Here is a 27,532-nt window from a genome sequence, read left to right on the forward strand (position 1 = left end):
GCTAATCTTGTTAGGAGCAGCAGGATCACTCATGTATTTGCATTTACTTGTGCATAAGAGCTGCCAGGACTTGAAGCGGGGATGATGACTCTGTAGGCTTTTTTGTATTGCTGCTACTACAGTGGGGCTGAAATAAAAAGAAACAAATCAGCTCTGAAGGAAGTCAAAACTCTATAGCTATGCTCAGTGGGGGAATACACCAAGTCCTCAGCCAGCAGAAGGGCATAGGAAACTGGTACGGGGAGAGGATAGGAGGAGGCAAGCAGGGCTATGTGATGTGAAAGGGTCTTTGACTCCTTGAATGCTTCTGCATTTTATATTAAACAGTCATCTGATAATGCGCATAATTTGAAAGCAGTAGTTTGAAGCATATTTCCCTTCACGAAACTGAGTGCCTTGGTCATTAGTTTAGAGTCCTTTTCTGTTCCTCTTTCTCCATGCTCCTATGAATCTCTAATCCTTCCCTGCCAGATCATGCAGGAGGGGGAGTGTCTCCTCCTTGAGACCAGTCTGAATGAGCTCTTCTCCTGCAGAACCAGCAATATTGATTTGAATTTGCTTGGACTGAGAAAAGCACTGAAATGTTGTATTCCCTAGCCTAGTATGTAAGCTGTGATTATCAGCTGCTGTTCCTTCCCAGCTGTGCTCTGAGAAAGGGCTCACAGCTGCCAGGTGTGGGCAATGCTCTTGTTCTGCCTGTTGGAGCCCAGGACTTGCCCAGTGCTTGACTGGAAGCTGAGGTGGGGTTAACAGCTTAGGCCCCCTGAGATGTGGAGGGAGATGGATGCCACACAGTCACTTGTCTTGCACTGAAAAAAAAAAAAATAATAATAATAATAAAACTAGGATAACAGCACTAATAAAAAAAAAAAAAAGGGCAAAACACCACAAACCTATGCTCTGTCATATGCATAATGAAGTCTATGTTGCTGTAATTATCCTTTCACTGACATGTAGGCCCTTTGAAGTAAAGGCAGTGCTGTGCACTGTAAGGCGTCTTCTTCCACAGAGTCAATAATAGCACTGGGATCACTGTCTAGAGAGAGTAAACATTTTCTGGTGTTCAGAGCTTAAATATGTTAATTTGGGCTGAGACCAATCAGCTATACATGTGAAAAGGAGCTACAGCATGATATTTATTAGGCAGTAGCTAGACAGAATTAAAAAAAATAATTACCTGAAGGTGATTAATGTTTTCTAAGCTCATCTCTGAGGCTAACATAGGTGTTAAATTAAAAAATTGAAGGTAGAAACTATAACAATAATACTTAAATATCCTTCATTACAGTTTTATGAACAAAAATCCTGAAATTTTATAGTGCTATGAACATTATATTCTGTCATTATCTGTAGGCCCAGGAAATGGGGGTTCTTTGGGTATAATGCTGTCATAAGATTAGCAGAATTTTTTGTAACCTAAGGGTGTCATACTCTGTTCTCTTTCTGCCTTTGGAACAAGTTAAAGAAAGGGGGAGAGGGAGAATTCTACTTATCTGGCCCTTATTTAAAGTACTACTGCGCAGGGACTGACCTTAAATTGCTCCAACATGTCCGTCATTGCACACAGCGGCACCTGTGATCAGGGAACCTTTACACTAATTTTGGCACAAATAAGTCCTAGATGAGGCATAACAAGGAGTAACAATGTTTGCCAAGTGTCTTTTGCATAATCTAACCTAAGCTTTGGAGTAAGTGTATTCGTTTCGGGGTAGCAAAAGCCATTTTCTAAGACACTTGTATCAAGGATGAATGATGCCCTAAGAGCTCATTTTCATTCCTTTCAAGCACAGTGGGGTATAGGTAAATATACTTACATGGTTTTAGCACATGAGGAAAGGACTGGCTAATTGTATGGTCCAGTGAAATATTTTCTGCTTCATTTGTGAAGGTGGAAAAAATAAACCTCACATATTGCAGAAGAAACTAATCTTAAGCAAGAGTCTCTAGAAGGCCTTCCTTCCCCAACCTATTTTTTCCCTTCTACATATCTACATAGTCTACCTTCACAGGTTAACTATAGTGAAAAGAACAATTGGACTAATTGGTCTCTTATAGAAAAACCTCTATTCCCTTACTACAGGCGTGTTGATTCATTTCAACATCATATAAGCAGTTACCCCAGAGGAAAAGTTGCAGACATACAGGGCACATACAGCACAAAGAAAAAACGAAATGGAAAAAGAAAAACAAATCATTGGTGCTGATAATGGCTAAGATTTTTGCAAGACTTTTGCTGAGGCCTTTTCATAGTGGCCTCTAAAATTCAACAGTTCTGGGACTGATGAGGACATTGGAGTGTGAACTCAACAGTACTGTTTTTCAAAAATCCTGTGGCTAAATGGAAAGCAAAATAAGCTTAAAAAAGGTAACATTTTGTTCTTCACTGAAATAGCTGGTGGCAGTAATTTTCAAGTTCATTTTAGCTAGACTTCATTAGCAGGCAACTGTCTCCTTTTAAAAATTTCTCTTCTATGCCTCTGCTACCTTCTGTCCAGTGTTACCTTCACCAGACTCTTCCCAGCTGCTGATTTACTTATGCAAATGAATGTGACCCCCCAAGTGATGGCATGGGCCTTGTACTCCTTTTTTTGCTCATTTAGTAGGTCTGCTACAAACCTGATTTATTCGACTTCAAACTGAGCTGGAATCATGAGACAAGGACTGGCTGGCTCTCTTTCACCCATTAATTCATAGACCAACCTCATGAAGAAGCTCTATCTAGCGTAAAGCTGGTTTCAGTGGATTTTATTAGGGTTCATATACCTTATCCTACATGGAAAATTTAGCTGTACCACCAGGTCCTAAGGCAGGAATCTAGATTTGGATTGCATAGCATAGGTTGATTTAGAAGTCTTTAATGGTGCCCTGTTGCAGTGGGTCAGTGCTTTCCTTAGCCCTCTAAGTGCCGGCACCAGAACAGGACTTTGGGAAGGGAACTGTCAAATTCATTTTTCCTATTTTCCCCCACTTGTTAGTTACCTTCAATTTTGAATTACTTGGGCTACCCTGTCGTGAAAGTCCGATGGGTGTCCAGCTATCAGTGGTTCAATCACTCAGAGCGGTTTTGTTGCATGGAAGAGTTTCCAGTATATAATGCAATATGCGTCTGGAAGACCTGTCAGGATATAGCTACATCACTTGTCTCTACAGGCTGATTCACCCTATGGCAAGCCCCCCTGGTCTCCAGAACATGGTATCTATAAAGAATAGATGCTTTATCCAGGTACCTTGGGCATGTGAATGCAAAAATATGGTGCTTTTCTTTTCTGTGCTTAAACACATGTACACACGTGTATTGTATTACACTACTTTAGGAACAGTTGCATCTTCTGGGTTTACAGTACACCAAAAAAGCTTTGCATTAGGCTGTAGTAAATCAGAGCCTATTACAGGATTTAGCCAAGTACATAGAGTGTCATTGATTGCTCCCTGGAGACATCTCATTTCTAATGAGACCTAAAATGTTAGAAGATAACATAAAACTCCACAAAACTACCGGAGTTTGCAGACTTATTACCATACTGTACCCATGTTGCAACTGAGGGAGGGGAAAGAAATGTAAATAATCTTTTTCAAATGGTATTGTTGATGGGGGAAATGTGTAAAAATGAAGCTGTTGGCGGAGTGCTGTTAGCTTATGAATTATACATTTAATTAAGGGGAGCTAAACTGGTAGATTTTGAAAATTCTGATTTACTGTGCCTTGTTAAGACAGTATTTCAGTCGTGCAGACTGCTGAATGCCACACCGGGTGCTGGCAGCCACGCAGAGCGGCTGGGGAGTGGGGTATGCAGGAAGCCTGGGGTACCCCTGGCAGCATAGAGGGGCTTGGCCCTTCTGAGAAGCAGTGTACTTGGATGGTAAACTCAGAGTTCTGCCCTGTCAGGGTGGGTTAGTCAAGTAAAATAAGCTGGCGAGATTATAGAGGTACTTATCAAGGTATGCAGTGTGAGACACTATGGAAAAAGGTGGCATAAAAGGGCTAGTTAAGAAGCGCAGAGCAGATGCAAGTGTGGAAAATGAGAAAGCTGGAGAAGAAGGGAACAAATGTGCAATGGGAGCAGATATTAATCTCCAAAACATTTGTCTGCAGCTGAGTTCTTCCCCTCCCTAAGAATCTGATGATAAAGCTCTGTTACCTGTTTCTTTTTTTCCATATGCAGAGTGGAGAAAGGAGCCGTAACACTGTGTGATCAGCAGTTGGCTCCTGATGTTCAGAGGGAAAGTGCTATAAATAGAAATTATTTACTAAACCAGCCTTCTCATGGCATTGCAGCACTGCCATTCCTACTTAAAAATAGGCTGAAGCAGGAAAATGGAAAGTAGCAGGGGACAAAAACTTCTTTGACCTTCTGAAGTGGCTTGAAATGAGTTTAAAGCTGAAGCAATGCTTATCTTGCCTGTGCTAATTTGTGCATCCCCTGTGGTCTGTGCTGTAACTGACTCGCTCTTTCAGCTGGCGATATTGCACTTAAATGCTAAAAGGAAGCAAGCAGTGCTGGAAAGGATACATGATGTGTATCTGGTGTTTTCCAGACTTGTCCTATGCGTGGATCTTCAACAATAATCCCTTGTATGTTCGGGAGGATAGTCGGCGCTTTGTTTCACAAAAAACAGGAAATCTGTACATCGCTAAAGTAGAGCCCTGGGACGTGGGCAATTACACCTGCGTTGTGACCAACTCCGATGCAGAGCAAAGTGTGCAGGGGCCACCCACTCCCCTCATTCTCCGCAGCGATGGTAAGCTATCCTGGCATGCAGCACACGGCTATAACTCGTCCAGCTCCGGTTAGCTGTAATTGCCGCCCGTATTGAGGTTTAAATATGGTAAACCTTTCTGAATTTATAATGTAGGTTTAGCTCAAATATCAAATCTAGAAAGCTGTTGAAAGTGAGTTGTTAAGGTGAGAAACTCACCTGCACATACACAAATACCTTTAGCAATGCTTCGAATTAAACGCTCACATTGAGAAGCATGTACTTCTACCTGGGAAAGCATTACACAAAGTTGGTTTTATAAGTTTGGTCACCTCAATTTCAATATACTTGCACTGTTTGCAAAGCATCGGTGACAAATAGTAAGAAAAGTCTGTTCAGCATTATGTTTGTAATAATAATGCACAGTAGTTTTATAAACAAAACTTTTGCCAAGAGACTGCTGTTTTATTCTGTCAGGTCACCTGCAAGATTGTATAATTTCCAAAGCTCAAAAGTTAATTATTTTGTACAAACAGATCATAAATGCTTCAGATCTCTTCTGCATGTTTTCTTCCTTATCATACTTCCTTATTCTTTTTCTCACTTGTTAGTCTTAATCTTCTCCTGTTCACTCTGGTAGCCTCTGGATTGGGTACTAAACATGCAGTCTCCGGGGAACTGGAAAATAGCACATGGAATGTTAGCTGGGTCCCTATTAATGTAAAACAGGAATCATTCATTTTCTGTGTGGGATCTAGGCTAGGACACAGAGGGAAAATCTGTTTTGTATTTGTCATTCTTGTTTCAGTGAGTTGTACTAAGAGATTCATGTACACTTAAGAATTTCGGCTAAAAAAATATATATTTTTAAAGCAATCCCATACCTGTTGCAAGATCAAATGTCCTAAGCTGATACTGGATAATTAGTGGTGTATCAGATGTTTGAGATTTTTGAATGTGATCATTACATCCAATTACATCAGCTTTACTCAAGCCTGGAGTTTCCACTTGGCTGTGTTAAGGAGCTTTGTGTTCTGTAATTATTTTGGACACAGAGAACCCAGACTTTTCTCTTGCACTCAGAACTACCTTGTGTCCTGACAACTGACCACTTAGTGACCAATGTCATAGGCACTGGTTATTAACAGCTAACGAGGTCTGAACCCTAAATCCTCACTGAAATGTTAATGCACAAATACCAAATTTGCACATTCAGAACTTGTATAAAGTTATGTGCTTCAACTCTCAAATGCAAAGAGCTTACACATTTCACGTAAGCTTTCAGCATAAGGTTGGATACCACCCAGAAACCCTAAGGCTACTCCATAGACATCATGTTGATTTCCATGGGTGGAACATAAGGCTCTAACAGTATTAATCACATCCTTTCTTTTACACTGAAATTCTGTTGTACTAGACAGGTCTGAGGCTCAACTGGAGTGCTAGCTGTTTTGATGTTCAACAGGTGTGATGGGGGAGTATGAACCAAAGATTGAAGTACGTTTTCCAGAAACAACATATGCAGCGAAGGGTTCATCTGTTAAACTGGAATGCTTTGCCCTTGGAAAGTAAGATTCTTGGTTTTTATTAAAATGTGGGTTCTAACACTGTTGTACAGTGAGAAATAACATCTCTTCTAACTGGCAGGTAGAATTTTTTTGGTCAGAATATGAAAGTGAAATGTTTTTAAACTTATTTTGGTTTGTTTCTCTGCGATGTGTTCCCAAGGAAATGAGAAGGCAATAGCAGAACTGAAGCTCACTTGGTTGTAGATGGAGTAGGGGTGAGGAGAACAAAGGCTAAATCCCCTGAGTTTTCTCTGGGATGAGACAAAGACTGCAGTTCACAGCATTCATTGACCTAGCTGCATGTGTACATCAGGTCTGCATCACAACATGAGTATGTTTTTGTGTGGTACCTTAAAGAATGGAATTTCAGGAAATGGGCTGGAATGGGTCTGGAAAATGTCTGGAATGGGTCCAGCGTGACTCTCAGCACCCTTTTCTCCAAAGAGATGCTGAGGGGCCTTGGGAAGCCCTAACAGTAGTCCTTCTGACTAAAACCTGGTGTACATTGTGCCTGGGCTGCTTACACTGGTGTACTCATCTACAGAAGCAGTAGGGTGCTCAAACAAAAAAGGGATGCTCTATTCAAAGAGCAAGTGGCTAACTGAGTAAGTGTAACTAGCCTATGAAAACTAGTTTTTCCAGTAAGTGTCTTTTCCATCGAAAATCTAAAATAACCTTTGGTTGTTGACCTCTATTTAGTTTAAGTTCACTTTGACAGTCCTTTTTAAGGCTGTAAGCTTTTAAAGTGTTTAGAGCTTTCCCAGAGGTTAAAAGCCTGACTTGTAGACAGCACAAATTAATCAAATGTTCCTCTGGAACCTATGCTGAGAAGTAAAAAAAAAAAAAAAAAAAAAGTAAATAAAGTTAAAAAGATGGGAAATGGCCTTTCCGTACAGATGAGATTTGTATATAAATTAATCTCAGGGCTAATTTTTATTTTAGGAGGGAGAATATTTCTACAGTCATATTCAAAGGAATATGATATTTTTTGGCCCCAAACAAGTACCAGACTGGAACAGTCCTGCTAAAGCTGATTTTCCTTTCCAAATACTGTCAAGCTACTTCTCTTTAAATACCTCTTTAATTGTGTGTGAGTCAGTGCAGGCTTTACATCTCAAGTTGTCATTTCATATTTCCATCTGTTGCATGGAAAGCTTTTAACAGTGCTATATTGACTACATAAAAGCATTTCAAAACCAGTAAATATGTACAAAACACTGCCTTCTTAATGAAGGGGTAAAGACAGGTCATGTCAAAGCTTGCGTGACATTAATGTTTTAAGAACCTTTGGGGGGAAGGAGGAAGGTGGTCTGAAAGGACATGTAGGTAATGTACTGTGCTTGCTGAGATATTTCATTACTATATGTGTAGGTACACAGCACCTACTAATGCTGTGCCTAGAAAATGGAAGGGCTGAGAGGGTTAACGCAGCTTTAATATACATTTCTCCATGTGTAGGATGGCAGCTGAAACAAGTGCTGGTATACTTCCCTGGAGTTTTACTAAGTAAATACTAGTGATCCAAGTGCAGAAATCTTTTTCACATTTTTTCGATATCATTCTGTTCCTGTGTACATAGTCTAATGTATACATTCTGGAGGGGTGCTGTGTGTAAGTAAAGGCTCTTGAGAGAAGCGGTTAAATTTCTCCTCTACAGATTCTTTGGATAGGTTAGATGTCTCCTACTGTACAGGACTGTTTCCAGTCTTTTGTCTCTGAACAGAGCCTTGAACCACATTTTAAATCAGTGAGCAAGTATTTTAGAACTGACATTTGTATGTGAATAAACCAAGAGAAACAGATTACAGGTGAAATAGTCTTCACTTATTAGATAAGGCCGGCTTTTTAAAGGTATTTAGGTGATTAGTGGTATTGTTAAATCTGTTTCCTACCTCCAGCTGTTTACAACTGTAGTTAGGCACATATAAGTGCAGCAGTGTGGCCATCTGCACCTTTAGATGCCTAAATTCCACTAAAACTCTAGCCTCTACTATTGTCTGTTTATGTCAAAATCAATTCAGCTCAACATTTGTTGAGCTATACCTCTGATCTGCCACAAGCACTAACGGTTATTATCTCTCTTGGATTTCAGAACTGCTTTCCCATTATCCATAATTTTCTATATTCATACTGTTAGTCCACTGGTTCAGACAATGCTTTCAGCTGCTACTGCTTCTGCACCATGAATAACAGAAATCTTTCACATCTGAGGCAGATTATAGGCAACCTGCTGTGGTTTTGGTCTCCAGAAGTCTTAAATGAAAGTACTTTCATGGTATTTAGAGAAATAGCATCTCTTCTATATGGAACAGCAAATCATGCCTCTTGGACGTTGCTCAAAAAATCACTTCCACATTTAAACACATGTACAAGAGGCCAGACTTAAGGGCTGAGTTTTAAGACCTTTTTACCTGGGGGAACTCAAAGCCACTTAACTGAGAAGTACCTTCCAGCCAGACTACAGAACACACAGAGGTAGGTACGTTCCATGTACCTCCTGTGGAAGCTTTTTGAGAGCTCGAGGTTTACTGGACTCTTGCTATCAAGAAGCATTTATGGTCCCTCCCATTTCAATCTGTTGCAAAGCTCTCTTCATGCATTTTACATGAAAATGTCATAACTGATTCATCCAAATTGTCTTCTAGTGTAGTTATAAACCCTTGCTTTTTTTTTTTTTGAAAATAAATGAGGGGGGAAATGACATGACAGGGCAAAGAGTCAGTGTTTATCCCTGGGAAGAGGGTTTGAAGGCATGGATCCCACAGTGCTTGGGCCAGCTCTCCACCAAATCCTGCAAAACAGACCCCAAATAATGGAGAAGCTTTTGAAAAGCAAGTTAGTCCTCACTGTGATGGAAATATGACTGGGCAAAAAGGAGTGTAAGTAGCATGCATCTGTATGGTGATCAGCATGGAGAATCCCTGGAAGTTTCTTCCAGTCATTGGGAAGTGCCCAAGGCCAGGCTGGATGGGGCTCTGAGCCACCTGGTTTGGTGGGAGGTGTCCTGCCCATGGCAGGGGTTGGAACTGGATGATCTTGAAGATCCCTTCCAATCCAAACCGTTCTATGAATTTAGACCAAAAATATACAATTTAATTCTTTGAAAAGGGAAAACTGAAAAATGAAATACTAATGTGACTATTTCAAATACAGCAGACTGTGGCAATTTAATAGAAGAGATGAGACTGTGTTCTGCACTAATATTCATTATGTTGGCAGTGTTTAATACTATGCTAGTATTAAGTCATGTTTTGGATCAAGCTATATTAATCATGCAATATATCTAAATTATTGTTTGCTGTGTCTTAGGGACTGAGTATGATGGAAAGAGTTGCTTACAGATGTGTTCAGTTGAGTTACTGTACTTTCTATCGATTTCTTCCAAAATAACCTTTCTGTTGTGCAAATAGGAATAGTTTCTGAAGTGAAAATAAGCGAAGCAGTTTCTGTATCTGATGCACATATTTATTAAGCTGTGCTTGTGTTTTATTTCTAAGATTCTCAGAATCCCTGGAGATGTGATATTGCCAACTGAGGCTGTAAAGGGCGCATATAAATAGTATAAACCAGGATTTCTTTTAACCCAGAATATTTTTTTTTCCAGGGGATGATGTTAATGCTTCCTTCTCTAAATGTATTCAGAGAAGTTTTTCTAGAGTTAGTGAAAGTAGGTAATTACGCAGCCACGAGAGGGTTCCAAATAACCACCTTTACTGAAGTTACGTAAAAGCACCAGGCTTCACTTCTTCATTAGATGGTTACTCTAGTATATTCTTCAAGATTTTATGCAGGAGGCTGTAGAAGTATCAATTACAGAATTCCAAATGATATGTATGAATCAGTTTTTCTGCCTTAAGTGGTTTGCTACTTTCAGCCCACATTTCTGATAGAACAAGTATCTTAGTATTTGTACCTTAAGGGATGAGCAAGCAGCTCTGCAAGATTCTCTTACATGAATGTGAATGGCTTGTGACCAGAGGAGAATGAAAGGCAATATCAGGTTTCAGAGAATTTTACCTCTGGTGTTTCCCAAGTAATATATCAGGATGATTAGGAGTCTGAGTACTTTAATTATTAGGCCCCTTGGTTCCTAATTCTTCCTTGTGTCCGTAGTTGATGCCGACACGATAGCAGTTTTCATACCTCAGCTCTGTGACACTTGTTTAACTAGGCATAGACTTCGTTATTGAAGCTGGGATTTAATTTTATTGTGAGGTGTCCTCAGATGCACAAAGCGAAGAGGTGGCCCAAGTGCAATGCATCAGCTGAGCGTTTGTTGCAAAAGGTTGAGACCTTCATCTCTGTGTGGGGTGTAGTCCTGCAGATGAATTAATTTGATGTTCAGTGTGACAAGACTTGTCACCAACCAAAAAATATTTTCTATCTCCTTTTCTTTCCAAGTTAGTAACTTATGGTTTTGTGATTCTGCTGTCTGTATGGTAGAGTATAAATTAAATTAGTAGCTGAGCTCAGTACTTCTAGGTGCTCTGAAGGTTTCAAATAAACTACAGATTTATGTACAAAGACACTCATATTTATGCACTGTTTTATTTACTCAGGTGAGAGCAAGACTTGTCTGTGAAGTGTAATAAATTTGAAAAGTATTCTCATTGTTTAGATATTCAAAAACTTCTTAGCCCCAAGCAATTACCTATTCTAATCTGGTTATTTTAGTAACTAGAAAGAAAGACCCACAAGTTTCAGGAGTGCCCCAAATCTGTATGGGAAGATATTAGTCTGTGTAGGAATGTCAGGTGCTGGCCTTCAGTAGGATGATTATGCAACATAACTCTGCAGAAGTTCACAAGGCTGTGTTTATTAAACTAAACTTTGCATACATTTACCTACAAGATTACAAATACCTAAAGCATCAATTTGTTCATTAAAAAAAAAAAATCATTAAAGTAAATTCTATGTTCAGTCTTTTTAAAGCCATTCATTTTCTTTTACCGTGAAAGGTTTTGTATGGCCTGCGGTGATAGTTGTGTTAAGAGATTTTGTTATAAAAATGTAAACTAACATTGGAATGTTAGTTTCTGCCAACAAACTGCCTTCTGCAAAATGATGATTAAAGATGCTGGAAAGCCCAAGGTGAGGAGGTATCAGCAAAGGCAATGAAGAAGTGCAGACCTTTTAAACGCCCCCATGATATCAGAGGCCCTGCTGTGGGTGGTGGCATGGGGCTGAGCTCTGGCTCCTCCTGCAGCCTGCTCGTTGAACCCATACCTCGGGCTGGTGAGGAGCTGCTCTCTTGACAAATGAATTCCCTCTTTTGATAAAACGAAGCCACTTGGTGCAAGCATCCCCAGAAGAGCAAAGTGCTGTTAAGTATTTATTGCAAGTATGCATTTAAATACAGTAAAGCCGATAACCCAGACTCCGTTTTGTCATCTTGCTGCAGTTAGTGTCAGAGGCAGTGTGTTTCCTTCGCTCCTGTTAGTTAGGATGGGGCAGACAAGGAGGAGAGTTTGCCTTGAAACATCCCCAAGGATATCATTATAAGTATCTGGTGAGGAGAAGGAAAACAGGACAGCGGTTTCAATGCCAACCTTGGTAAACTTGACAAGTTGACAGAAGGGGCCTTTTTCCATAGAGCCCTGCCTCTGGCCTTGGTGTCAGTCAGGCTTCCTGCATGCAGAGTCAGTACTAAGAAATAAACCTAATAGAATACGGAATATTTAGATGAAACATTTTCAGGTAGCAGGGCATAAGTGAATGCATCTAATTGTCTGTCTTCTCCCACGTGACTGTTAGCTTCCTTTAATCTGTTTCTTATTTAAAAAAAAAAAAAGAGGTGCCTTTAAAGTAAGCACTCAAATGCTTCTGGCATTCTGGGTGCTGCAGGATTCCATTATACAGTAACTATACACCAATTATTTAATATGCTATAGCATTTTAAACCAGCCACGCTCTTCCTGCATGTCATCAACGGTCTGTGTCAACCTATTGCAAGACTGCAGAATACTTCTGGCTGTTTTCCTGACGTGATCACAGCAGCAGTGGGACAGACCTGTTCTGCACAAGAGCTATGTTTCTTTTAAATGACTATAAAGTAACTTGGTTTGGAGAAATTTTGCATGAGTAATGTCACGTAAGGTTTGGTGGGAAGGCAGTGCCTATTAGTGGGTGGATCAGTGTATATGACAAAGTTTAGTCCCCCTAAAGTTCCTAGCAAGATATAATATTAAACAAGTTTGCATCTCATATAGGTTCTAGTCTCATAGTGAAGGACAAATAGCGATGGTGATGGCAACTACTGTTGACCAAAAAGATTGAGGATTTAAACCACCATATATAGGTCTTGAATCAAAATGGGAAACAGAAGAATAAAATCTGTTCTTTCCAGCTCCTCTGCTGGCTAATGCTGTCTGACACATCCCAGTCTCTCAGGTGTGTAAATTGTTCAGCTGTGTTGGAGGGGTCATATGAGAGTCAGAATTTGTGTGTATATGAATATACACACACACATCAGTGCAGAGCTAACTCCAGAGTCTGAAACGTATTGCAGATAGTTACAAACCACTTTCACAGGCAGTTCAGTTATGATGGAAAATGAGGTAGCTAGAGAAATTATTATGCTATGTAAATAGCTGTTAGAGATCCCTTGGTTAAATCTGTGGCCTCAGGACTGATTTTTTTTCCATTTTAAGGAGCAGAGGAAGGACTGCTGGGGGCTCCCTTGCCCAGCTGAGCTTCTGTGGCAAAGAGTCTCCCACGTGCACCCGTTCTGTCTATGAGCTTAAATGCACGACAAGGCACGCTTTATGGCATTGCTATTCCGTGCACATCAGAGTGGTCCAGCTGTGAATTGCCCTGCACATAGTCTCTTTCTGGTGGCTGTGTATTTGCAGCTGGTTAACATCTGGCCAGTTGCTCAATCCACGTAATTTGCCAAGTGCCTGCACTTCTGGTCTGTGCCCTTCTGATTTCGGTTGGTCTCATAATCATCATGGGCACACAGCCTCAAAATGTGGGAGCTACAGCTGAACTGACAGCTGTTATTGTCTCTGCTAAAAAGGAGTAAATGCTTTGTACATCAGCGCTGCAGGCTGGAGACCTTAGGGACCGGCAGGCAAGGGCAATACACGCTTCTGCTTTCCATGAAAGTTATCTTTGAAGTTTAGTACCAAATGTTTGCTATTGATGTTACTTCCAATGGGAAAGTGGGCAGCGTTTAGTCAAAGCCTGTGTAAGAAGCTGTTCGAAGTGTAACTGCTCGCCTGCTTAGAAAAAGGAGCTTACTGTAGTTTTCAGTAACAGAAAGCAACTGTGAAATCCAAGACTATTAATATTTCAAAGCATTCTGGTGACATAATAGATCATGAAAGCGAGGCTTGTATGGTTTGCGATATTACCAGAAATCCAAGAAGTATTTATAGCCTTCTTCACACTTGACTATTTTTTATCATATAGAATACATTGATCCAAATATAAATGAAAATGATAGAAAGCTACGAAAACATGAAATAAGAAATATTCTTTTGTCTCTATCTCCTTTCAGCCTCAGCATCTCATACTTTCCATTTCCTTGCTCAGCTGTCTTCCTGCCCTCCTCTACCTTGGATCCCATTTTTTATATGTAGATTTATTGTTCTTTTTAGCTCCTTTGAATTCTTGTCCAATGTTTCCTATTTTGAGGTGTGAAAATACCTTTATTGCCAGAGGGAACTTGTTTGCTCTGAAAACCCGTCAATAATTCAGTGCTTCTGTGGTGTTTATTTGGACTTCCAGAGTTGTCCCTTCACTGTAAGTGTTAAAAGGCAGGATTGGACCCTCAGAGTTACTGTGGGCAAAATCCAAATTGGCTTTACGAGCAATCAAAGTTGATTGAGGACTTCACCCCACAGTTGGACTTGTGCCCCTAAATAAGTTAGGTGAGTTATAAAACCTCAGTCTTATGAACCTCTGTATGTCACTCCTAGAAACTGAAATGATTTCTTTTTTAAAATATTCTGTATAAAAGGATTTCACGTCATCTTTTCTGCTATAACAATTGCTCTCTTTTTCTCTAATAAAATGTAATTATTTAGTCCAGTCCCTAGTATTAGCTGGAAGAGGTCTGATGGAAGGTCACTGACAAAGAAAATCAAACATGACCAAACTGAAGGAGTTCTTGAAATCCCGGATGTTCAGCAAGAAGATGAAGGTTTTTATGAATGCGTTGCAGGAAACATTCGAGGAAGAAACATTGCAAGAGGTCAATTATTTGTCTATGGTAAGCAGATTAATTTCTTCATTTATTTTTTTCAGAGCTTGATAGTGTTCAGATATATTTTGTATATCAAGTCTATTAGCCCCTTACTGGAAATATGAAATGTAGTTCAGGTTAAGCTGATTAAAAAATGATTGGAGGTCTGCAGTGACCTTCACTGAATTACATCCTCAGCAAATAAAGATATTTTGCATTAAAACTCAGATTGAAAATGTGGGCTGTGCCGTGATGAAGTTGTAAAGGCAGAAAAATCCCTGGTACATTTACATGAAACATTAATGGCAGGCAGCAATTTACTCTCAACAGCTCACAGCAGCATAAAGCTGTGCTGGCCCAGATGCAGATTAGGGAAGGATTCTTGAGATTTTGGTTCATGTGTGTAAAAGATTTTCACCTTCTATTCTAGCTGAACCTTGTTGCTCCATAAACAAATGAGGGCAAAACTGGGGAAACTCATCTTCCTGCCTCTCATTCTTTCCTCCTCTCCCAAAATGGGGAATAATACGCCTGTGAAACTGTTCTCTCATTTCTCTTCCCTTCCTACACATTAATTTCCTATGATCCATGTCACACATGGTGCTCCATTATAGCCAAGGTGAATTATGTGCTGTTTAGTCCCATTCTTAATACCCACAGAAAGTAATGTATTGGACATAAGAGATCTGGAGATCTTTTTGCTGCCTTATAAGTCTTTCAAAATAAGGGAAAATAAAATATAGCAGTAAGACGACAAGTACAGAGAGCTAGACTATAAGCCTATAATTAATATCTGTTCAGACCTTGGCAAGTTTTTGTTTTTAAGGAAATCTCTTCTTGCGAAATAATACAGGCTTTGCTAAACTACCAGTCTCCTGCAGCCCTGGTTAAGATCAAGATCTATGTCAGGAATAAAGCAGTCTGCTGTTGCTTTGAATGTTTATTTCTTTGCTTTTATGGGGGTTATTCTTGTTTTTGTTGCCCACTAATTTTCACAGAATGTCAATCAAGCAGTTCCATTAAAATTAATTCAGTAGATTACCTGTGCATGATTGATAACAGCATAGGCAATTACAAAATTATGATCAGTTAATGTAATTTGAAACAATGTCCTTGTTTATTGTGCTTTGTAAATTAATTAATAGTTCGTAGTGAAATATATAAAACAGCACTTGTGAAGCGTTTGCACAAGGTTTTATCATATTAGGAATGGGTTAGCATATTACCTACTTAATTTACTTCCTCTTCATTTCTGTGCTGCTGTGGTTTTGCTCGCTGTGTAGGCAGCTCGTCTCTAGGAATTAGTTTCTTGGGCACTGGCTGCTGCTTTGTGTGGTATCTAGATCCATGTCTTTGGCTCAGAGGGCAATGAAGATGACACATAATTGGAATCACTTAAGCATGGGGGATTTATCCCATATACTTTCCTGTTCTTTGAAACAGGTTGTTGGCATTGTAGTAATTTAATGTTGAACCACCACAGGGTGCTTTGTTTTGGCACAGTCATGAGCTATCCCCTAGGGTCATGCTGTGGAGGGAGGTTTTTTAGTACCTTGTTCGGCTGTCTCAAAGGGTAACAATTCTCTTCCTAAAATGAAATTATTGTCTATAAGAACAGTGTGTTTATACACACTCACACACATGGGGTCTGCAGAGTTGACTTAATAACCCAGCAAAAAATCTTTCACAGGATTCTCAGACACCAACCACATATCCTAGACACAGAGACGAAAGCTAGTACCTTGCTTTCAAGTGGCTTTGGTGTATCCCAAAGCCAAGAGGTTGTTAGTCATTCTGCCTAGGTCTCATTCACCTATATATTGACAACTATTTAAAATGTTGGTCTACTTCATCCTAGCTCCTGCTCAGCTCCATCCTTCAGCGTTTAGCTGTGTGTTTACAGAACTTGTGTGATTTTTTGCAAATTTTGCTTTTATGCAGCAATGAATTTGTTAATGTGCCACAAATGTTCAGAAGCTGTTCTGAATAACACAAATTCCTTTGTGTAGTACTTGTTGTAAGTTACATCTTGCTTTCAACATATGCTTGGAAACGCTGGTCTCAGGTGTGTGAGTGAAACAGAGGGGTAGCACTTGGTATCTGTGATTTTGATTAACTACTGACTAATAATTTGAATATTTCTCCTTTTGGTACACAGATCAAAGAACCTGAAGAAGATGACTGGCTTTCAGAAAGTAGGGGTCTCATTGCTTTCAGAAAGCATGCCCAGAAATTCAGGCATCTAAAATAACTGCTGCTGCAAATCTTGGCCATAAAACTGAATAATATCTAAACTGAATTTCCTGACCGCTTCCCAAGTTAGTCTTGAAGTTCAGTGCTAAAAGATTTGTTATGTGGAATTCACTTGCAATATATTATGAATGTGTTGGTCAAATACTAATTAGCTTTCGTCAGTTCATTAATTAATAGTAGTATAACTCCAGCAAAATCATTTCTCCGGCTTAAAATGGCTTGCATATTCTTTTCAGCACTCCCTGAATGGGATAAAAAAATCCAAAATGCCTTTCTGTCTCTCTATGACAGTTTGTTTTGGGAATGTAAGGCAAAAGGAAAACCAAGCCCTTCCTACAGCTGGTTAAAAAATGGCCAGCCTCTCACATCAGAGGTAAGGTTCCTGTCTTGTTAGCTTTCTTGTTCATCTTGGTTTTTTACAAGGTTTAGTCGCAGTGTTCACTTTACAGTACTACCTTGTTCATAAATTTATTATGCTTAACATATGAAAATAAATAGCACAAACTCTTTGCAACACAAAGCCTCAGTACTTTGAATTCATATACGTTGGAAATGTATTGTCAGTTATGATTTCTTACAGAGCATCTGAGTGCTGCAAGACATGACAATAATATGGATGGGTTTAAAAATAGCTATTACAGTTAGTAAAAGAAGAGTCTGTCCCGAGATAGAGAACACGTCTGTAGACAGTCTGTGGTTTGGGAAGTCAGTAGGATGCCAATTGACTGAGGAAGAGTATTTCAGAGCAATCTGGTCAGCCTGTTAACCTACACTTTTCTGTGGTTTCTGCTTTTAACCTGTAGCCTGAATGGACCTTTGGTCTGATGCAGTATGACCATTTTTATGCTATGTTAATCCTTTAACTGAGTTAGATCTGAAAATCAGTTAATATTGAGTTTAATATTAATCTGGCACTATGTAGAGGAATAATAGACCAAAGGAAACTATATAAAGTTATAAGGAAATGGAGAACAAGTGAAAAATCTCACTTAAAGGACAAAGGACCACCACAGTGGAGAGAAGTAATGGAGTGGTAGGAGTGGGGTACAAGAGGGGAGGTCAAATGGAGTTCAGACACTTAAGAAATCAGATCAGCTACTTATGCCATTAGGTCTTTGAGAACTTTGCTTTGGCTCTTTCAGGGCAGTGTAATTATTCTTTTGTGGTGGCCAAGCTTTGGCACGTTTGTCTTCCAGTCTTCTGTGGCAAGATTCAATGTTTATGTACTGCTGAGGCCAAGTTTCCCTTTTAATTAAGCATCTATGCAGCATCTATTGGGTGTAAAATGGCATGGCTTATCTGTAATGCATTTTTACTTGGTATGAAAACAATAATACTGTGATTAATTTCCATCTAGCAACAACATTATACAGAAGCACTTCCAAAACATATGGGATAAATTAACACCTGCTGGGTTGCAAAGCCAGCACTTGTTTGATTCACTAGTGTGTATTTGAAACAATGGGAGAAGGGTCCAGTCTTCCTTATGATTTTCTTCTGGATTAGTCCTAAACAGAGCTCAACTAGCATCTGAGAAGGCTAGCTAGAATTTACTTCGATTGCAATTTTTCAAAACCCAAGAGTTTTACTCATATTGTCACCTGTCCCTAAGCAAGATTATCTGGTTTCTCTTTTTGAAGACAGTGATATTTAGAGTCTGTTGCTCTTCAATTGCATCGTTTCAATAAAAAAAGGATAAAACACTCTACAGAAACATTTTCAACCAACACTTTCACAGTACTTACAGTGTATTGTAAATGGAATACTTCAGGCAACAAAATGCAGAATGTTATTGCTCAGTGGACGAAATGGATATTTTGGAGGTGAAACTACAAGGAAGGTATAATAAAATATTAAGTCTGTCACAGCACCTTGCTTGTTGGAAATATCATGGGAAGAATACCTCCCAGACTCTTTCCACCTTGGGACTTATTCTGAGGATATTGTCTGCTCTCTGTCAAACCTTTTCTCCCTGGCCACCTAGTTGGTCATCTCTGCATTATTCCTGCCTGTGTACATGGTGTGCTTTATTCTTCTCTTTGTCTATGTAGCTCAAAAGAGCCAGCTGAGAATCGTGCAGAATTTGGCATGTGTATGAAGTGTGAGCATTGCTTCAGAATGGGGTTTTGTATACAAAGGAAGTTTGTAAAAAAAAAAAAAAAAAAAAAAAAAAATATATATATATAGAATGCACCAAGAGGATAGTAAACAACCTGAAGGTAAAACTAAGTATGTGGAATATATTTGTAGCAAGAGCCTCAAAAAATTAACAGTAGATAAGTAATGTAATGTTGTTAATTAGTTTGCAATGCACCAGCCATATAACCAGAGGCTATGCTCATCAAATTTCCAAGCTAAACAGGGTTGGACTGGGTCAGTTTTTGGTTGGGAGACCTCCAAGGAAAAGCCAGAGTACTGAAAAACAGTTCCTTGGCTCAGTAGGCGACTCTCTCCCCTTCAGTACAGCAAGAGAAATTCCCTGACAGGGATGCAAAGGGCTTACCTGTGGCAGCTTAGCAAGTTGGGCTGTACGCATTCAGCAGATTACAAATGTTTTAGGTGCTTACAGGTGTTCTGCAAAGGACTGTACTATTTACTGTAACAACATATGTTCCTCTTACTGTTTCAGAGGCAGTAGAGTCAGACTAAAGAAGTAGCTTAATAATAATAGTAATATCCTTTTTCAGACGTGCACTTGGTGATGGAATTCCCTGTTGTGGTTTTCTTCCATGCCAGTCTGTTTTGGAGAACATATTCTCTCCTATTTCTCAGTGTTATGCTTTGCTATGGAGCTATGATTGTCTCCAGAAGCTAATAATGGTTAATTTGCAAAATATTTGGATTAAAGTTATGTTTGCAACATGAAACATTCTTTATTTCTTAAGATAAAGCAGACAAAACTCCTTTTAATACACACACACAAAAAAAAGCTTTGGTCCAAATTTACATACTGTGCAGTTTCCTCTATTTCAGCAGAATTACACCAAAGCCATATATGGTGAATACAAATTCAAGCCATGAAGAACGTGGTTTTCTGACTTGAACAGTTACCTGTGGGTTTCCAATAGGATTTTAAGCGTTGGCTTCAGCAGAACTTTCAGTGGATCATTCTTCTGTGACATGTGGATGTGATGACATTTTAAACTTTAGTTATTTGAACACCTCTGTCTCCTGCAGAGCTTTTCTGATTATCTTCAATTATTATTGTTAGATTTGTCTGATAGAAGAGGAGGGTAAACCGTGCCTCATCGTGCCCCTCGAGGGGGCTGCAGGTGCTGCTTCTTGGGAGCCATTAGGAAGATGCTCCAGGTTTCCAGCGTGGTGCAGCCGTGCCTGCCCTCCGGTAGCTGCTTCTGTCTGTTTCATGGTGAAGCACACCCAGGTTCACAGCTCGGCAAAGCAGGCAAACACATGCCACAGCTGGAACATCTGAGCATGCCTGCCCAAGGCAATGACTCAGCCTCATGTGCCTTGAAAAGCTTTGAAGAGTTAGGGTCTGAAAACATGTCCATCATAACTGATGTATGCATTGTAATTCTGATGCGTTTGTCTAACTGACTTCCAAAAATATATTTCCACTTCTGAATTATCGGCATGATACCAAAAATCTTTGGGGTTGTACATTTTTTGGCTCTGTCAATGTTTTTTGCTTGTTTTTCTTTTATCAGGAGAGAATCCAAATAGACAATGGAACTCTTACCATACCGATGCTGAATATGTCAGACTCAGGCCTGTATCAATGTGTAGCAGAAAACAAGTATGATACTATTTATGCTAATGCCGAGTTGCGGGTGATAGGTGAGTAAATGTCATTAAAATGAAGATACTAGTTATAGTAGGACACTGCTTTCAAAAAATTGAAATTAGAAATAACTAGATTAATTTCCACCTGGCAGTTCAAGCACGTTCTTATTTCTTTGTGCTTCAAGAGCCATGTGGGAAGTTTTTGGATTTCATGGCTGGTTTGGGGGGAAAATCCTAATCCCATTTGTAGTCTTTTTTTTACATGCACTCAAGTTTAAAGAATACTATTTTTCACTTAATATTTTGAGTTATTAATAGCTATTTTGAAGTTTTAAAAATCATTTCAGGAAGTGGGAAAAATAGTTCTAACATTAAAGAATGTGGTAAATGTGTATATAAAAGTAAATAACATACAACAAATAATCTAAACGATTACCAGAGAAGCACATAAAATAGAAATTTTTCATATAAGTGTTCCACTATCGATATGCAAATATAAAGGTTGTTCTACAGCCAAGTACTGCTGAAAGTGCTAAAACAGTGACTTAAGCAGTACCTAACTGTTGTAGGTCTTAAGGAGAATTTTCTCATAAAATACTGCACATCTGTGCATACACTTTGAGTCAGTTGATGAAGAGAAAATTATTGATAAATTGTAAATACACGCTTTAAACTCTGCAGATGAATACCTGTGGCTAGGATCAGGAAAAGTATTTATGCTGCTGTTGTAGCTTTGCTCAGGAACCTCCTTCTCTGCAGATAGACCCCTTTGCCCAGCCTGCAGAGAATCCTGAGGAAGGGTTGTGTGACTGGAGACTTTAGGAACAGCAGCATAAATGAGACTCAATGAATTCTGTGCTTTGATATTTAAATATATTTTTCACATTTGATACATCTACTCTTGAAGAAAGCTTAAAAGCAAAACAATTATTGGATTCACCTACTACGTTACTCAGAAATTAGCTAGTTCATTTAATAACTTGTCAACTGCATACCATTCTGCTCTTTATTTTTAGCTGCAGCCCCTGATTTTTCAAAAAATCCCGTGAAAAAAATCTCCATTGTTCAAGTTGGAGGTGAAGTTACAATTGGTTGTAAACCAAGTGCTTCTCCCAGAGCAGTTATTAACTGGAGAAAGGGCTCAGAGGTGCTGCGGCAGAACAAAAGGTACTGTAATAAACCAGTTGCTGGATTGTTGGGTGTTCTGTTTTAATATCATTTAAACATCACTGAAACACAGCTGACTTAGTATTGCTTTTGACAGCTCATCGACAGAAAACTTTGATGCCAGAGGCCTGCTCTTCTTTAGCAGTGGCCATACAGTTCTGCAGCTATAAAGCTGATTGAGAACAAAGACAAACTGAATACACTCGGGTAATTGTATGATACATAAGCTCGTGTTCATCAACAGTTAATTCACTGCAATACTATCAGAACTGACTGTTTACCACATGCAAAGCCTGAGTGAATCAGCTTCATGTAGGAGACATCAGTGGAGGCTTCAGAGAAGTGGAATATGCCCTCAGGCTGCAGCATAATCGCTTAGCAGCTGTACAGGTTGTAAAATAACCCATATCAAAATCACCCTACAGATCCCCTGTCTTTTCTGTTTAGGCAGGCTTTAGCCACTGGACCAATATGCCAGTATGCTCTCTCACCAACCAATGTGTAGTTCCATGGTCTTAGGCAGAACTTTACTGACATTGGGTCTGACATGGCCGATAGTTTGTGGCAACCCACAAATAAGCTATGCTTAGTACTATATGCCAATGCCGGTTACACAGTAAAGCACTAACTTAAGTCAATAACTTGCTTTTAATGTAAGTTGTGAATGGTAAACACAGTGTGTAATCATGATATTATTTCCATGTAGAAATGTGGGTAGATGAGTGAAATGGACAAGCGTCTAAGAACTGTAATCTTTCTCTTTCAGTTCATGAATATAACAGTAATGCTGTTTTATCACATTTGCAAAGACTGAAAACAGAATCAGTAATTCATAAAGGTCTGGAAATCAAACACCAGATTTTGCATATAACACTAGTTGCTCAAGGATATGTTTGTGTGACATAAGAATTAAAATTATTATATTTCATTAAAACACCCTTATCTAAAAATGTGACCCAAAGAAACAGTTTCCTATCTCATGTTGAAGTAGTATACATTGTTAATAAAAGTAAATTTGAGTAGATGTGGAAAATGCAAAGCTGAGAAGAGGTATTTCACATAGGTAGTTGCAATAAAACAAAGCTATGGGTAAGCAATCTATGCCAGAGTCTGTAGAGAACTTTCCATTGATTTTTTCCATCCTGTCAATAATGCCGGTTTTATTTTCTATTTAACTGCTCAGGTATTAACTAAAAATATTTTCCCAACTAGTGCACAGTCAAATCTTTTATTTGCATTTTGTTTGTATGGTCTATTCCACAAAAAAGCCTATTCATTGCTATTGTATGCAACCCCTATAGGACACAGAAAACATTCCCATTATGCAGTTTGCCATGGGAGAGCTCTGACACTGAGTACAGGAGCAAGAAGAGCACCATCTAGAACTTGCATTTCAAATAACTGAATTAAGCCTAGACCTTGCTACTTCCAGCACCATGGTATTCCCCGTCTGATCTGCTTATAAAAAAAAAAAATATTTACATACTGCGTGCCATATTCACTTGTACTTTGGTATTAATTTACTAACAATTATAAGCATGCTGTAATTTTTGAGCATCCCAGAAGGCCTTCTGCTGCTGAGCAAAAGTAAACAAAAGGAGCAAGATTTGCACTGAGGCAAATGCAAGGGGTTTTAAACACTCCATGTGCAAAACAATATTACCAGTGTGTCCACTGGTGCGAAATAGAATTTATGAGGCTTTTTGATTATTAAATGACAAAATAGATAATGCCACAGTTTTAAAGAAGATAAATCATCTATACGGTATTTTTTCCAGATATCTTTGATAGAAAGCAGAAATGAAATGAGGATCTGTGTGGCTGTAATTTCTCTTCACAGCTAATTAAAGTACTAAAATCACACATCTTTGCTCATAAAAAAGAAAGAATCTGCTCTGTCTTTCTGTATGTATGATTAAATCCTGACGTGTACCATACAGATGCACTGTTTTAACTAAAGCTTTCCTTATATCTGCTCACATTTCATTATGCAGCATTTATAGTCTATGTGGATTCCTTTTCTGTGGTTTTAAAATCTGGTTGGGCTATATATGCTGGAGGAAAAAAAAAAAAAAGGAAATACCAGTCCCTTATGGTTCTGACAGCAAAACTGTGATGGACATACTGCAAAATAAGTCAAACCACATAGCTTCCTGAGAATGATTTGGACAAATTCAATCTTTTGTTACAGAAATAGTGCAACTAGACCTATTTCACCCTAAGGGAAAAAGGATGTTCGTTCTTTTTCACCTTCTTCCTTTCACTTGTGATAATAGTTTATGATGGTCATGCATGCATAGTTACTGCTGTCCCTGAACCTCTGAGCTATTAATATCACATAACACTGCTTTATATTAATGTCAGTTTAAGTGTGTAAATATAGATGTGCTAACTAGGAAAAGTTAATTAATAGACTATCCATCTTATTAATAAAGGCACCATGAAATACATTCTACTTGATTTCCTCTGGGGTTCTTCTGTCAAGCCTTTTTATATTTACGAAGCTGTAGTACTTGGGTGAAGGTCCTCAGCCTTCTAAGATGTTTTCTTCCTGCCCCATTCCTCTCCCCTGTCTTCTCAGTAGTTCAAAAACATCTTTGCCTGGATCTTCTATTTGTATACCCTAACTGATGTAGAATGCTTTATTACATTTGAATCATACACAAGTCCTTCAAAAAAATTCCCCAATCAATTTTTACATTAAATGGGAAAGCAAACATACATATATAGGGTTTGCTTACTGTTCCTCTTCTCAATGTTCCTTCTGCATTGAGTATTCTATTTCATAGTTCTCCAAAATAATTTATTTTCACACTCATTCACTTTTGAATAGTGGGGTTTATCTTTGGCTAGTGCAGCTGGCCACTTTAGAGAGGCAGTGTGAGATTTATCAGCTACAGGAATCAAAAGGCATCCCATCGTTGGATAATCCTTGTTTATGCCTTCTCTCTCTTCATGTGATTCCTCTAGTCAGCTTCTCCATATCGTCTAGTACAGCTTCAAGATTTCTTTTGTGCAACTAACCTCCTCCTTTGAATCCAATTTTTGTGAAATGGGCTTTTAGGAGCAATGCCACTCGTCCAATGGGCTGCCGTCAAAGTTGGAAGAGATTTATTTGCCCTTTGCCAAATGCAAGACCTTTTCCTGGCATGTGCTTTGGATTTTAGCTAATGTGGAGATTAAATGCAGCAGAGAGAAAGAACAAACGTAATGCTATGAACTCCCAAGCTGGGGATTTTGACACAGATAGGAGCTATTTTTCTGTTATGTAGTCTCAATAAAATCCAAAGGGAATTTTCTTCATTTCACACCTCACTTTTATCATCTCATGCAACCACTGAGGAAAAGTGGAAAGGAACAATTATATATTAAAGCAAATTTGCAAGTCTAGACACTGATTTCATTATGAATGTATGTCATATCATCTTCAGTGGATTCAGGACCAGTGAAAAATGGTGTTTTTTTTTTCTTTTAATTGATTTAAACATTTTAATAAATGGGAATTGGAACCCTGTTTACTTACCAGGGAGAGGTGCTGTTCCCTCAGCATGAACCAAGGATCCCCAAACACTGTAGTGAATGCATATAAACATATGTGATTCACTCCACTCAGAATTTAAATGAAGATAGCAAAGGGAAAACAAAGAAATGAGGTAGGCTGAAAGAATGCATTAGTCATATGCAGCACTTTCCATGCATTAATAATCAGTAAAAAGCAAATATTCATAATTTCAGGTCTTTTCTGAGGACTGGACAAGAAGTATGTTTAGGGATTAATAAAATATGCTCAATACTTGTTGGCTCCTGGTCTTGCCTGTAGGACAGTCTTCAGCCCCATCACAGTGAAGGATGGTAATTGATTCTCTGCCATAAACAGAGCTGCTCTACCTGGTAAGTGTGGCATGGGAGAGAGAATTTATTTTTTGTATTTTACATTCAAGTTATTGCCATTTCTCAAAGGAAATATGGCAGAGTGATCGAGCACTGAAAAGAAAAGCTGTCTTTCAACAACCTTATGCAAAGAAAACTGAGCAGATGTTGTGATTGGAGACTACCACTAAGGGTTAGAAAAATTATCTGGTAATTGCTGAGGTCTTACAGCTGCCCCTTGGAGGCTCAGGGGGATTCTCTCCTGCTACCAAGAGAGATGCAACAACCCAGCAGGTTTCATTAACTAAAGGGCTGGATCCTCTCACAGCTGTATGTTGCATCTGAGCTGCTCCATCAGTCTCTGGGGCAGGACCACTCTTCTACAACCTTCTGAGAGTGCACAGCTGCTGTCCACTTGTGTTTTTCTTCTGCTGCTCCGCTGTTTGGAGTCAGGTCTCTCCCCTACCCCATACACATCATCCCCTCCACCAAAAAAAAAAAAAAAAGGTTTTTAAAAAGTCTGTCTTCTTGTGGACTGGTGTTGGAATTAGAGAAAGGAGGAGTTAAAAAAAAAAAAAGGCAATTAATTGATAAACATGAGAAGTCCTCAATCTACCAATCAAATAAAACATATAAAGCATATTGCACTGTGAAATAGCATTTCAGCTTGAACCAATTTGAAAAGAAATGTGTCAGGGCAGTTCAACAAGCTGCAGTGAAACATTTCAATTACCAGAATGTCAGCATTGTTTGTTTAGCTTGTACTGAAACCTTCCAGAATATCCATTATTTTAAATAAATAAATAAAATAAAAATCCTGCTTGGGGAGGAATCATAACAAAACGGATTGAAAATCCCAAATTTTGTAGTAGTCTACTAACAAAGGAGAAGATTGATGTCACTTAAGTTTTATTTAGCTGAAGTCAATATGCAGTCTAAGGTAGTTATTTACTTTTTCTTGGCAGGCACCTCTATCTCAAATGAGATGCCTAACTTTTAGATGAACAAAGCAGGAGGAATGAAACACCTACAGTGTTTGAAAAAAAGAAACCTGTACTGAAGTCAGACTAGTTGAGTCACACAGGCAAAGAGAAGCTTTGCTTGTCATGCTGTTTTGTGCCACAAACCACCCCGATTTATGCACCCACTGTTTGCAGATAAAGATAGTATAGACATTTGTATGCTGGTAGCAAGTTTCATATGTGAAGTATTTTCTTATGCTATTCTAACTTTTACTATCCTATTCCCAGCTTTCTACAGCAAAGTGGCGAGGAGAATAAGAATGGGATATTAATATTACTATTATTTTATTTTTTAAGTCCAGTTTTTGAAGCCTGGATTAAGTGTATCTCCATTTTATCCTTCTTGCTTTTCTACCACAAGAAGCTTTGCATAGCTTTGATGATATGCCTTAACTCTTCTATCTTATCAATGTCTGTGTGCTTGTAAAGAAGTTAATTTCCTATTTTAGTTTTTAAATAGAGCACTTGAAGTGTGGGCATCAGCAATCAGAGCAATTCCAGATATCTTAGACATCATCGCTGTAAGTCAACATGAATACAAATTAAGCTTCTCCCATGATGAATTTCTAATTTTGCTTAGGGAACCAATGGAATTGATTCCACATCTGCTAAATTTGATTAATCACTTCAGTTCCATTCCTTGCTAACAACTAAACTGACAGAAATCAAAGACATGGATTTACCTGTCTGCTTTCTGTGGTTGGTCTGAGTTTGCATACTAAGATATGAAAACTCCTGCAAAACCTGAGCCTACTGTATAGAATTGCTTTGTTTTTTCACCTCTTAGGCCATGCTAGTACAACATATTTGTTGATAACTGGACAAAAACCATCCTTACACCTTCCCAATGGAATGCTGAGAGCTGCAAGGAATATTCTGTATTCTGGCTAAAAATATCTCACATTCAGATTAGAATGGTCTTTTTTTCATGAATGATAGCAGAAAAGATATTGCAAAAGACCAGTAAGGGTGGAGATAATATACTTCCTGAATATTTATTTGCTAACAACAGTGCTGTTTTT

The 27,532-nt window shown here is 38.8% G+C and overlaps 1 protein-coding gene across 13 annotated transcripts in view; it reads left to right on the top strand.

Annotated features, from left to right (window-relative positions):
- Positions 1-27,532, top strand: part of CNTN6 (contactin 6) — a 143,617-nt gene that overhangs the window by 83,893 nt on the left and 32,192 nt on the right. For 7 of the 13 annotated variants that reach the window (XM_040568941.1, XM_040568939.1, XM_040568937.1 and 4 more), the window contains 6 exons: positions 4,537-4,740; positions 6,164-6,266; positions 14,297-14,481; positions 16,944-17,080; positions 20,376-20,505; positions 21,468-21,618. In XM_040568941.1, the coding sequence (XP_040424875.1) occupies positions 4,537-4,740; positions 6,164-6,266; positions 14,297-14,481; positions 16,944-17,080; positions 20,376-20,505; positions 21,468-21,618 (910 nt within the window). Of the gene's footprint in view, positions 1-4,536; positions 4,741-6,115; positions 6,267-14,039; positions 14,141-14,296; positions 14,482-16,943; positions 17,081-20,375; positions 20,506-21,467; positions 21,619-27,532 lie in introns of those variants that run through there. The other 6 variants (XM_040568944.1, XM_040568949.1, XM_040568945.1 and 3 more) reach the window with 6 other exon arrangements.

The sequence above is a fragment of the Cygnus olor genome, chromosome 10 (assembly GCF_009769625.2).
Source record: "Cygnus olor isolate bCygOlo1 chromosome 10, bCygOlo1.pri.v2, whole genome shotgun sequence".
NCBI classification, from domain to species: Eukaryota; Metazoa; Chordata; class Aves; order Anseriformes; family Anatidae; genus Cygnus; species Cygnus olor.